General features: G+C 39.0%; 3 protein-coding genes across 4 annotated transcripts; 2 read left to right on the top strand and 1 right to left on the bottom strand.

Moving 5' to 3' along the window:
* Positions 1–355: 355 nt before the first annotated feature.
* On the bottom strand, positions 356–7,165 carry mrpl55 (mitochondrial ribosomal protein L55). Of its 2 annotated transcripts, XM_056378130.1 has the most exons (4): positions 7,045–7,165; positions 1,952–2,072; positions 1,420–1,645; positions 356–811 (listed from the first exon to the last, which is right to left on the bottom strand). In XM_056378130.1, exons 2-4 carry the CDS (start codon positions 2,017–2,019, stop codon positions 662–664), a joined length of 444 nt encoding a protein of 147 aa, XP_056234105.1. In that variant the 5' UTR covers positions 2,020–2,072; positions 7,045–7,165; the 3' UTR covers positions 356–661. The 2 variants fall into 2 exon arrangements, with proteins under 2 accessions (XP_056234105.1, XP_056234104.1); XM_056378129.1 differs by lacking the exon at positions 7,045–7,165 and having other exon boundaries at positions 1,952–2,275.
* tmco1 (transmembrane and coiled-coil domains 1) lies at positions 2,770–5,846 on the top strand. The gene is made up of 7 exons (XM_056378128.1): positions 2,770–2,988; positions 3,962–4,039; positions 4,127–4,186; positions 4,341–4,387; positions 4,656–4,723; positions 4,967–5,111; positions 5,402–5,846. Exons 1-7 carry the CDS (start codon positions 2,919–2,921, stop codon positions 5,498–5,500), a joined length of 567 nt encoding a protein of 188 aa, XP_056234103.1. The 5' UTR covers positions 2,770–2,918; the 3' UTR covers positions 5,501–5,846.
* Positions 7,125–12,299, top strand: LOC130170632 (4-trimethylaminobutyraldehyde dehydrogenase). Its single transcript, XM_056378127.1, has 12 exons — positions 7,125–7,221; positions 7,442–7,600; positions 7,959–8,104; positions 8,415–8,544; positions 8,636–8,770; positions 8,892–9,088; positions 9,716–9,856; positions 9,960–10,148; positions 10,374–10,461; positions 11,040–11,181; positions 11,447–11,559; positions 11,745–12,299. Exons 2-12 carry the CDS (start codon positions 7,459–7,461, stop codon positions 11,837–11,839), a joined length of 1,518 nt encoding a protein of 505 aa, XP_056234102.1. The 5' UTR covers positions 7,125–7,221; positions 7,442–7,458; the 3' UTR covers positions 11,840–12,299.
* The last annotated feature ends 686 nt before the right edge of the window (positions 12,300–12,985 follow it).

Below are 12,985 nucleotides of genomic sequence, written 5' to 3'. Positions count from 1 at the left end.
TAACTGATTCTGGTTTATGCGTTGATGTGTGAAACTGAGCACTGTATGTTCTAACCTTACATGAATAATGATTTCCCATTTCTGCTACCAATATACTGCCTATGTCTTGTAAGTACGTTTCCTGTTTCACTATCACCACAGTAGTACTGTGTTTACACAGCAGTTTCTCAAATTCCAGGAGGGAACAGAAAATCTCTATAAAAATCAATGACTATAAATCTGTAAGTCACTACCAACAGGGAGAGTTAACCAGAAGAGTATGTTTTTGAGTGGAGGGTTGTAAGAGTAGAGAGATGACAAGCTGTTGCTTTCTACAATAGTTTTGTGTATTTTATGAAAATTCATCACATGGATACACAGTTTTAAAACAATTTATTAACATTACATTAAGGTTTCCAGCTTTTTAGGGTTATTTACACTTCTTAGAGTAACCCCAGAATCAAAGTAAAACTCAGCCACAGAGTTCCCTCCTGCAACACACGGTGTTCAGGCAGTCACCCTGCCATACAAGTGTCATTAGTCTGGGTTTCAGTGTCCTGTTTGAATTTTTTGGAGAAATCCCTTTTTTGGAATGAAAACAACCCAATTTTAACATACTTTATATGGACAAATGGAAGCTTTACATGAGAGCCTGTTTTTTAGGGATTCACATATAAAGAAGTTATTTCTTCTGCCAGAATTGGCTGTATTTGTCAGCTTCGAAGTCATCTTCATAGTGGACTGCCGTCTCTGTTTGCTTCTTCCTGACCTCTCTCTTTTTCTGCCGAGCTCGACGCTCCTCTTCAGACAGACTGGATAGAATGACTGGCATCTTTCAAAACACACAAAGAGACAACAATAAAGTGATGATGGTATGTCACTCTAGTTCTAGTGGCATATGTCAATTCTGAGTGATATTTCACAGATTTATTTTGGCACTTCTAAACAGTGTCACTCATGTTTCACTGCCATATACCACTCCTCACAGGTATATATACCGATTCTTACATTCTGACATATGCCCCTGCTTATTATGATTTGCTGATGGCTTCTTGCTCTTTTTCACTGGTAGATACCTCTGTCCACTGATATGCAGGTCAGCAGGTCACTTTTTTAATCTCAGCACTGCTGTAAATTTATTGGAGCGCAATGCTAGAAATAAAATGCTGGAGTCCCCTTTAAAGGCAAACATTGTCTACAACTCTCATTTTCTGCACTTGTTTAAATGAAGACAACTGGCATTTTTATCTCATGTCATCATGTGTCTATTCTGATGCTGCTCCAGCTCCTGAACAAATTTCTATTAACAAAACTAATAATAAAACCCTTATTGAAAACTGAATTTATTCCAGTGAGACCTTTGATTTGCATATATCACAAATCAGTGGTTGAGAAACTCTGTATGGAAACCGCAAAGCGTGAAGGAGATGAAGTACTAACCGTGAGGATGCGTCTGGGTTCTGTGTATCTGATGTTGATTGTAGATCCATCGGGCCGGACCAGCATCACAGGGTACAGTCTCTCATATTTATACCGATCACAGCGCACGATGGACGTCCTGTTGGAGTTGAGCTGAGCGACGTGAGTGTGGAACAGAGAAGCCATCTGTGCTCGGAGCGGTAACACTGACTGGCATCCTGTCCGCGTGAACACAGGGCAAACACACCTGCACGTACATACACAAGACCACCATTTCCACACACATAAAAATAAACATATTGTAAATATCGGATATACCAGTGACAAACATGGTTAAGGGACATTTATCTCAGTTTCTATCATGTAAGTATAGAACTTAAGCAATTCAATATTATACAATGAACAATTCAACATTAGAGTTGGGAGAAATGTTTACGTGACCGTGCCTCTTGGTTGATTTACACAATGTTTGAGAGCTAACTAACATGAGCTCTAATTGTCAGTGCTTTGTTTATCAAACATGCATTTCCGGTAATTATTCAACGAGTCTTACCTCGATAACAGACTCCGAGGAGCACAGAGCTTCATTAGAAACATGTTGGCCGTGAAGAAAATACTCATCCAATATTAGTCTGGTGGTGGTGCAGTCATATGCCCTGAAAGGAAGCACTTCCCTACAGAAGGTCAAACATTGGAGTTCACAGAGTAAGTGTCCGTCTGAAACAAGGTAGAGCGCAGGGTCCGTGCGTGTAAAATATTATTCTCCTGCAGTTGTTCACGTTGTATAATGAAAACTGTCATCTTAAAGGGTATTGCTTAATTTCATTGTCCTATTTGTGCTAAGTGGAAATATGTGTTGACGTTTGTGAGCTCATTCTTCATTAGCCGATGCTGCCTAAATGCTGTTGACGATTTGCGTGTGTTATTGTCGATTAAATGAAGCCGGAAACAGACACGGCTCGTCTTCAAAATAAAGGTTGCGTGGTTTGGACAAACGTGCTGGCAGTCAATTTAAGGAGAGCTAAGCTGCGGTGGTGGTGGGGAGAGGTGAAGGGGTCGGTTCGATATATGGTTGGCACAGAAAAGGTTTAGGGGTTGTTGCACAGATTAACCCAACCAAAATGATTGCAATGCAATCCATCTGTGGTCTTCAGTGAATGAGATGCTGGTCATTTAACTTCTATGTCCATCTTTTTTTATACATTATCTCTCAGTTCACTCACAAAAATGACCTAAATCAAATCAACACTTATATGACCCAGTGTCAATTATAATTAAAACAGGATGTTTTGTTATTAACTGTTGTAAAGTTTTGTATAAAATATTTAATGTTCCATGTTTGTGGTCGAGCCGGTGAACCGGAAATACTTATCACACAACTGACCTCTTCACCAATGCTGACATAGCTCTGTGGCACTGAGCGTAGGATCAGTGTAATGTGCTCAGGGGACTGTTTCTGATAAACGAAAAATATAGTGTAGTTATTCTCTCTGCCCTCGGATAAGCAGGACATCACCAGCATGAGTACAATGTTTGCAGACACAATTCTGATCGTGTTCATCTCTGTTTGTACGGCACTGTTAGCCGAAGGTGAGTGAAATCTTCCTGACAGATCGTCAAGCGTTTTACTATCGTCCAAGAAACGCATTGAAAAAGTAAATTTGAACACCATTCTTGGTTATATAGCGAGGAATAGCTAACTAACTTTGTTAATATTGCTTAATTGCTTATTATGGTGCTTTTGAGGACGGTAGTTTCCTAGTTAGCCAGTGGATTACGACAACTAAGATAATGCTATACGTTAGCATCAAGAGAGAAGAGAACTTCCGCTAACATTTTCACAATACAATCCTTTAAGAAACGCTTTTCTCGTCCTCTCAATGTCAGACATTCTCATTAAGGGGAATAGAAATCAAAATTTAAGTTAACATGACTATGATACTGTGGATTTCTACATCTCTTTTACTTAATTATAGTTTCCAAAACAGGGTTCGTTATCTTTGTTTCCTCGTAATCGTCATGTTAAAACTGTAATATAGCTTTGTTAGTGGCATTCAAGTGCTGTGGGAAATTGCAAGTCTTTAAATCCAGCCACCAAATAGCAAACACTGAAGTACAGGATGCAGGATAATTACTAATTGTCTTGTACATTTGAATTTCCAAGAGCATTGATTGTGAATTTATATTTGATTTACATTGGTCTCAGACAAGTACTTGGAAGTTGATCTCCTCTCCTGAAGTCAGACAGGTAGAAACAAGCGTGTTAGTGTTGCACTTGGAGTTTGTGATATGGATAAAATTCTGACATTGTATGTAATTGTATATTGTGATATCAGTACATGTAATGATATAGTATATTTTCTGGGAAATCTGAAAAACTGTATATTGATGAAATAATGATAAATATCTGCTATAGGGTGATCCAGTAATATCTGAAAAATCTAGGGACAGGAAGAAGTTCTCATAGTTTCGGTCACTCAACACTATGTTGCCCCATAGTGTCAATGGTCCATTAATAGTTTTTGTTTTTATACAAACAAATCTGTTCTGATTTTCTCTGCAGGAATTACTTGGGTTTTAGTGTATCGCACTGAAAAGTACAAGAGGCTAAAGGCTGAAGTGGAAAAGCAAAGCAAAAAACGTAAGTGACACATATGTGAGTCTCATATTATTGTAATTTTTGCTTTGATTGTGTTTATTGTATTCACTGTTGCCTGTTTGATATTAGTTGAGAAGAAAAAGGAAACCATCACAGAGTCTGCAGGACGTCAACAGAAGAAGAAGATCGGTAAGAACTCAGTCAACAAATTGTAATAAGTTGTGTTTAAGAAAACACTGATAAATGGAAGAGGAAGACCTCAACCTACTGCTTTTATGAACAGTCCTTTTTGGCAAAATGACTGTCGCTTGATAAGTGAGCTATGCTTCTGAATGTATTACAGAAAGACAAGAAGAGAAACTGAAAAATAACAACAGAGACCTTTCTATGGTGAGACAACTTGTTAACAATGATTATATAATAGTTAAATCATCAAATTTTTTATTATCATACAAGATGGGATCATGTCTGGGATTGTGTGTTATCATATCATGTCTGCCACCTGTAGTGCAGAATAAATGTTGTATAAGAGCATTAACAGCCTTACCTACACTTGTACATGATCGATAGTAAAAAGTAATATGACATTTGAATGTGTCACTTTTGCCAAATTCCAGTTAAATGTCATCTTGTTTTTAAATTTTACATGTGCTTGTAGGTGCGCATGAAGTCCATGTTTGCCATTGGCTTCTGCTTTACAGCTTTGATGGGCATGTTCAACTCCATGTAAGTCTTGCACACAGTTACATCAGGTCAATATAATATTTTCATGTTTTTATTTCAAAATCAAACAGAATGAATGAAAAGAGAAAAGTCGATGACTGTTAGTCTCTCGGTCACTGAAAGCTCAGAAATTTCTGTTTGCATTTGAGAAAAGTAAATGTTAGATTAGAGCAAATATTGTTTCCTGTAACTGCTTTAAACAAACTGTTAATATCTCACCACTATCTATTTTTTTTTTTTCTTCAGCTTTGATGGAAGAGTAGTGGCCAAGTTGCCATTCGTGCCGCTGTCTTACATCCAGGGACTGTCCCATCGCAACCTACTGGGCGAGGATTACACTGACTGCTCCTTTATCTTCCTTTACATCCTCTGCACCATGTCCATCAGACAGGTAACTTCTACACTTAAAACTTCAGAGCCAGTGTGGGGTCAGTACCTTTTACCATATGTCACTGGACAATTGTGGATTTAATGGGTTGTATTGGAGGGGGCCAGAATTCATTTTGACATTTTGAAAACCAAGAAAGGAACTAAGGAACTATTTAAATATGTGTGTTTTCATCTGCTGTTCCTCAACAGCTGCTCATGCCTTATAAACCTTTTCACATGAACTTTGGACAGACAATTAAGTATCTGTAGTTTGCTCCTTTTCTGAGAGAGTCTTTTGTGTCTTTTGTCCAGAACATCCAGAAGATGCTTGGTCTCGCGCCTTCCAGAGCTGCAACCAAACAGGCTGGAGGCTTCCTGGGGCCTCCTCCTCAGGCAGCTAAGTTTTCCTAATCATCAGACAGGTTCAGTGCACTGCGACTGTGAGGAGTCACGCCTCCCTCATCTGAGCACAGACAGAACTGTTTGTGCTGGAGCAAACGTATTATCTGTTGCAGCTACTGTATCACTACCTTCTGTTTGATGTGTCATTCATTTGTTGTTTATTTAACATTCAGATTGTCTCACTTAGAAATTAGAGGGAGAAAAGTTGTTCTTAATTACATTGATTACCAAAGGATGTCTACATTGTACTCAGCACATGCTGTGCATCGATTTGGGATTTTAATTAATTGGCACAATAACATCTGATCCATTTAGTATTATTGTATGTAATTGTTAATAAAATTTTATGATTACATTTTAGTTGTGTTTTTCATGTTTTACTGGGGTGATGTATTTATTTCAGATATTTTCCTTTTTGTTTTCTCCCACTTTGGAAAGCTCAATTCTTTCTCTCCGCCACCTGAGGTTTTTTTTTTTTACTTACTCAAGAACTTGTTACTTTACTTAGTTAACTTTTTAACCTAGCAGTGCTCTATTTTTGAAAATACAGGCCTTTTCATAGCACACATTGAGTTTTCATAGTAATAATTTAAAAAAAGCACAGGTGTTAATAACATTTATGAGGTTAGGTTTTATTAGGTTTGAGCAGAACTAAAGTGGTTTAAGAGATGTATATATATATATAAAATATGTATATATTTTTGTTTTGTTAAAAGAGTGAATGAAGTTGTGACGGTCTCCGCTGAGACAGAGGAGAGGAGAAGCTACTAGCCCTCTCTCGCTGTCACTTCTAGTCGCGTTGCTCTCCTCCCCAGTAATGTTAAATTTAGCACCGAAAAAAACATAATAGTGGTCATTTAAATAGCGGTTCATGGGATTTATTAACCGTCAGGGGTCCCTCTGTCCTTTTTTTCACTTTTCTTTTTTGATTTGCTGATCATTTTGGCAAACCTCAACAACCTGTTGCCTCTTGTTTTATTAAAAAAAAACACAGAATATGAGATATTTCCCACATAATACATGATGGAGGGATGTGACATTGTTTTATATCAGAGCCTTTTATATCAAGACATTTCTCAAAACCAGAATATGATCCGGGTGACTTTTGAACACTGGAAATAAATCATGTACCTATCCCCGCAGTAGCCCCCGTGGCACTCAAAATTTCCCTGGAATTTTCTAGTTACTATTAAATCTTTCTTTCTGTTTTGACATCAGTTCATGGCAAAATGAATTTGCAGTTGTTGCACTAAATGTGGACAGAAAAGCTGATGAAGCGATTGTATATCTAGAGTCCATGCATGAGGTATAATTCTTCTGCAGTTGTTCACGTTGTTTGATGAAAAATGCCAGTTTAGGGATTATTATCTAATTTCATCGTCTGCTCCACCGAGCAGGATAAACACTGTAGACAATGCATGGCTTAGATAGTGAATGGTTGAGCGGACAATTGTACGAGTCGTTTGTATCGTTGATAAACCATATATTTGTCTCGGTTAAGAAGAATAAAACATTTTTAAAAAAGAGGAAAACAAAAGATTTTTTGCACCGACCTTACGTGTCTCGTCGGGCGAAGGATTAGAGAATGAAGAAGAAAATGTGATACTTCAGCACTAAGGTATGATCCATGTGACGGAGGCGTGTCCTGTCTGGGAACAGGGGCGTTAAACATTCTTTGTATCTGACCTGTTGTTGATTTCAGTCACAGTCAGTCTGCACAGACTCTTACGGTAAGGCTGTAACTTCAGTCTCTGTGTGACACTGTATTTAAAATTACCTGTGTATACTCTCATCCACTGCTTTTTTTCCCTCACGTGGCAGTTTAGCTAAATGCTGCAAGATCGCCAATTAGCTAACGGCCAGAACGTGCGGTGTAGTTCACTTGTCCTAAATATTGTTCGGAATAGTCAGTTTCAAAATCTTTGCCACAATGCCCTTTGTTTTTTGCAGGTCCTCTCCGTCTGAAAATGTCCCATTCAATTCTCGACACCATGCCCGGAGCCTCGACAGGAACCGTGGTCGTCACAGATCATCTGAATTTCTGGGGTGGCAAACGAGTCAAACCGAGGCAGGAGACAAACGCCGAGCCCGTGTTTGAACCTGCGACTGGTAAAAACAACTCATTGAAGTCTGGTTTAATAATTAATGCCTCTTATCATTAGTCTAATAATAATACTTGTGGAAAACTGTTAAGTCCGTAAAACGGTTATAGTTGTGTCTGTGCAGTGGACTCTCCATGAGGAAGTGCTTATTCTATTATATAATTAAAACCCTCCTACTTCAATGGTAGGAGGAACTATCATAACTAAGTTGAATTGAATGTAGTGGAAAAGGCAATCTGAAAACTATCCCTGCATTTATTAAGTTGATGTGATTTAATATAAAAATGTCACTATTATTCTGACCTTGTTGTATTTCGTCTTGGAGCTCAGCCAGGCTGTAACCTGTTAATGTTTGGTTTCTGCAGGCCGTGTCTTGTGTCAGATGGTACCCTGTGGGGCTGAGGAGGTGGACGAGGCCATAAAGAGCGCACATGCTGCCCAACTGAAATGGAGCAAGATGGCAGGCATGGAGAGGGCTCGGGTGATGCTGGAGGCGGCCCGTATTATCAGGGTGAGATAGTCCGCATGTTGTGTCATAGTGCGTGATTTCAGTGTGATGCAACACAAATTGGAGATGAATGTTGCAAGAATGCAATAAGAGAGTGGTTATTCATTAAAAGCATAAACTTCCCCCTCCCGCCACTGCTGTCCTACATTTGCACTAAGTAAACCTTTCTGTGTCCGTGTCGCCTCTTTGATTGTCATCCAGACAACGATTGCAACCTCAGTTTACCACTGCCATTACATAATCTTAAAGCTAATGCACAAGCAATGACACAGAGTTTTGCTTTAACTATTACCTATTATTCCAATAAAATTAGGAAAGAAGGGAGAAGATTGCAAAACTGGAAGTGATCAACAATGGCAAATCCATCACAGAAGCACTGGTGGATATTGACATTGCCTGGCAGTGCATTGAATACTATGCTGGCCTGGCTGGTACACTTGCAGGTGGGTGCACCAACATTTTTTTTTTTCTTTGTCAAAAAATTCTCCAAAATGTTTTAATACGTAAATGTTGGGTTGTGTTTTCATTGTGCAGGCCAACACGTCCAGCTTCCTGGGGGATCATTTGCTTACACCAGGAGGGAGCCCCTTGGTGTGTGTGTAGGAATCGGTGCGTGGAACTACCCCTTCCAGATCGCATCATGGAAGTCTGCTCCTGCTCTGGCATGTGGTGAGTTTGAGATCACTACTCCTGCCTGTTTATCCAGTAATCATGTGTTTCCTGTGTCTCTTAACCACGAACAGCTAAGTAGATTGTAACCTGCCATGTTAAATTTGTGTTGTGTTGTTAGGTAATGCCATGGTATTTAAGCCCTCTCCAATGACTCCTGTAACGGCCGTCATTCTGGCTGAGATCTACAAAGAGGCTGGGATGCCTGATGGGCTCTTCTGTGTGGTGCAAGGTGGAGCAGAGACTGGCACCCTGCTCTGCCACCACCCAATGGTGGCCAAAGTCTCCTTCACTGGCAGTGTGCCAACAGGCAAAAAGGTACAGAAAAAGCACTGTGATTTTAATAGTACACTGAAAACTGAATCAGACGGCCACATCTCCATTTACACTGAACTTAATTTAAATGACCATTTTATTTTAAGGACAATACTGGCGTGTCAGCATATTTAAACCAATTTACCTCAAATTATTTTCAGATTGCATTAAAACCGATTGATTTAGAAAAAATTAGATTATAGAATTAAATTTTAACTACCTTCCATATAGTCCAAGTAGTATTTATTCATTTCACTATCGCATGGAAATTGCCCTGGACAGACTTGAAACCCATAACAGTGAACATCAAATCTGCTTTTCATTATTGCCAGAGTTCCATTACCTTTGTGTAGTAATGCAGATGTGAGTGTACCTTGATGTGGAAAGTTTACACTCAGTTACCATGTAACAATAATATAGCTTTCTTCACAGTTGATGCAGATATTGTGTTCATTGTAATTGATAGTTTGACAGTTCAATATTTTTATAATGTGGTGAAATTAATAGAAAGCGGTGGATGCCTTGAAAGTGGGGAGAGCCATTTTAAAGTCAACTGAATAATAAAGGAATAAGAAAAAAAGTGCTTGTTCTTTGTCATAACACCTAAAACATTTTATTCCTTGCGCTCAGGTCATGGAAATGTCTTCGAAGGGGGTGAAGCAGGTGACTCTGGAGCTTGGAGGGAAATCTCCCCTGATTATTTTCAAAGACTGTGAGCTGGAGAACGCAGTGAAAGGAGCGCTCATGGCAAACTTCCTCACACAGGGACAGGTGAAACTGTTGCATCATTACATATGTATGATGTCAATATCGACCTAATCCAACACATTCTCTGTCAGCTCTTACAACGTTCAAATTTCTGTCTAAAATATAGGTTTGTTGCAATGGGACCAGAGTGTTTGTACAAAGAGAGATCATGCCCAAGTTCCTGGAAGAAGTGGTGAAGAGGACTAAGGTCATCCCTGTGGGTGACCCTTTGTTGGATGGCACCCGAATGGGAGCACTGATCAGCAAACCACATCTGGAGAAAGTGCTGGGATTTGTCAGTCAGGCCAAGAAAGAGGTGTGTTAATAATCTCTGATCATTAGATTAGAAGAAGCTGTAATGATCCCGGCGGGAAAAGGGAGCAGTTGTTGTGAGGCATTTATCTCAAAGTTAATCAGCTGTGATAGTGGCTCTAACGCTTTCACTTAACCACAAAGCAATTCTATTAAGTTAAGTTGTTTCTTTTCATTTACCCTTACATTGTTTCACATAATTATTTAACTAATACATCTGCTCCTCCAGGGTGCCAAAGTGCTTTGTGGAGGAGAGCCTTTTGTCCCCAGTGACCCCAAACTAAAAGGGGGCTACTTCATGTCACCCTGTGTACTTGGTAAGCGTTTTTGTATATTCTCCAATCTCTTTTTGATTTTTCTTCCAACACTACTGTGCCTCTGCACAACGTTTTTGTGTTGTCTGTCCATATTTATAAGATTGGTCTCAGTCCTGTAAACGTGAATGCCTTTAGAAAATTTCCTCAAATTTGGTTCACTTGGACTTAAGGATGAACTGATTTATATTTTGGAGGTTAAAGGTCAAGGTCACTGTGTCCTTACAAAAGATGCTTTTGGCCATAACTCAATAATTCATACTGACATGACTTAATATGTGTCTAATAGGATAAAATGAAGTGCGACATTTTATATCCAAACTGTCAAAGGTCAACTTCACTGTGACATCATAATGCTCTGCAAAAACATTTCTGGCCATTATTCAGTGTTGTAACTGAGGAAGGAGAGATTGTGACCATATATTTCCTGCAACTTGACTGGTTGGTGGAGGCATATAAACCACAAGGCTGTAATTCTAGTAATGTCACATGGTCTGTGTCTGTTTTGTTTTTCTTCCATCTGCATATTTTGTGTCCCTATATACACCACACATCACATCAATTACTCACCCCCGGCACAGATAACTGCAGAGATGACATGACCTGTGTGAAAGAGGAGATTTTTGGCCCGGTCATGTCTGTCATGCCTTTCGAGACGGAGGAAGAAGTAATCAAGAGGGCCAACAACACCACCTTTGGATTGGCCTCTGGAGTCTTCACCAGGTCAGCTGAAGAGACACGGAGCATTTGAATTTGTGATTACTCAGCAGTCTGTTACAGCCTCTGACATACAGTGCTATTAGTTTGCTCTTGGAGATAATGAGATTATTGCATTCCGTTGGCTGCACTTCCAAATTTCAAAAAGGACACATTGTGCAACAATAGTCTCTTTGATTCGAGGGTAGATGAAGCAGCATTTTAACTTGCTGATCACGTTGCATGCAGACTATTGACTCTTTTTTCTTTTGTGCTTAAAATCTGTATGCAGGGACATTTCTCGAGCCCATCGTGTGGCTGAGAACTTAGAGGCAGGAACCTGCTTCATCAACAACTACAACATCAGCCCTGTGGAAGTGCCATTTGGTGGATACAAAATGTCAGGTAGGGTGTCGTAAGGTTAAAATGGTCAGAACACTTTTACACTTTTGTCATTGTACATGCAAAGGAAATGCATGCATAGTTTTACGTTTTATTGCAGCAAGAGACCTGAATTATCTTATTGAATGACATTGGGGTTAATCAATAAAAGATACAGTGCTCACATGATCTCTACTGTGTTTTACCAGGCTTTGGCAGAGAGAACGGCCAGGTGACAATCGAGTACTATTCCCAGCTGAAGACTGTGGTTGTGGAAATGGGAGATGTCGAGAGCCTCTTCTAAACTCCTCCCACCAAGTTTGCATTACTGTGCCAGAACTGTGTCTAAGAAACTACGCACTTCTCCCTACAATCATGTGATATGCACCAGATATAAACATGTGCATCTAGTACTCCTCTTTGCACTTCCTGTGATTGAATTACTCCTGCATGCACCAACATGTTGGTGTGAAACAAACATGGACAACGAACTGAAGACCAATTTCAGCTCTTACCTTTTCGCAATTCTCAGCACATGCTCCTTATTTAGCCCTGATGTCAAAATAACAGATTTTTAAAAAAAAGAAACATTTCTGGTGTGGATGTGGAAGAAGAACCAAGAGCCCTAAGCTAAGTAATTTTTTGTGCAGGGCATTAGAAGAAAACAACTGTCAAACACAGCTGATCAGATTTTGTACTGTGTGCTTAACTTGAATATTATTTGACCACTACTTTGTATCAAAATAAAATATTTTAGAGGCAAACTCTCTGTTCCTGGTTGCTTGTTGCTTCTGAAGAAAAGTCAGTGATGGGCAGGGCACACTGGATTAATTATTACCACTTCTTTTGTAACGACTAAAAAACACATTAGTACTATGGGTGTATGATATTGACATTTTTACACATATCCAGTAGCAGATCATCTCCATGCTCAGTTTTACAAGCACACAGACAAACACTTGACATTATTACTGCATTATCACCACATATTGTATACCTATATTGTATCTGATGTTTGATTCAGATGTGCTAAGCCTTGGTCCCCTTATCAGTATTGTGCAGGTATTGATTAACAATTACTACCTGTCTGGTTTATTTTTTAATCCTCTACTGTTATTACCTGTACTGATTTATTAGTATTAGATAATAAAGTAATGTAGATAGGTATACATTAGTTTTTCACAAGCAGAAATTCTGTTCATACTTAACATTTTGTTAATTAGTATAACATTTTTAAACTTCCGTATTTTTGGAAATAAAAATACACTAGTATTGCTCATTCCAAAAATGATATGCTTAATTATATTAAAATATTATATGCTACTTTGGCCTTGTATTTCTGCAAGCTCCCACCGTTGTCACCAAAAGATTAATGCGCCCATGTGTCATATACTACTACTGTTTTTTGGTTCGTTTTTTCACGTGCGTGTATATTTCTGCGTAGTGGAAA

Source organism: Seriola aureovittata, chromosome 6 (genome assembly GCF_021018895.1).
Source record: "Seriola aureovittata isolate HTS-2021-v1 ecotype China chromosome 6, ASM2101889v1, whole genome shotgun sequence".
Lineage (NCBI taxonomy): Eukaryota > Metazoa > Chordata > Actinopteri > Carangiformes > Carangidae > Seriola > Seriola aureovittata.
This window is presented reverse-complemented; position numbering and strand designations above follow the sequence as displayed.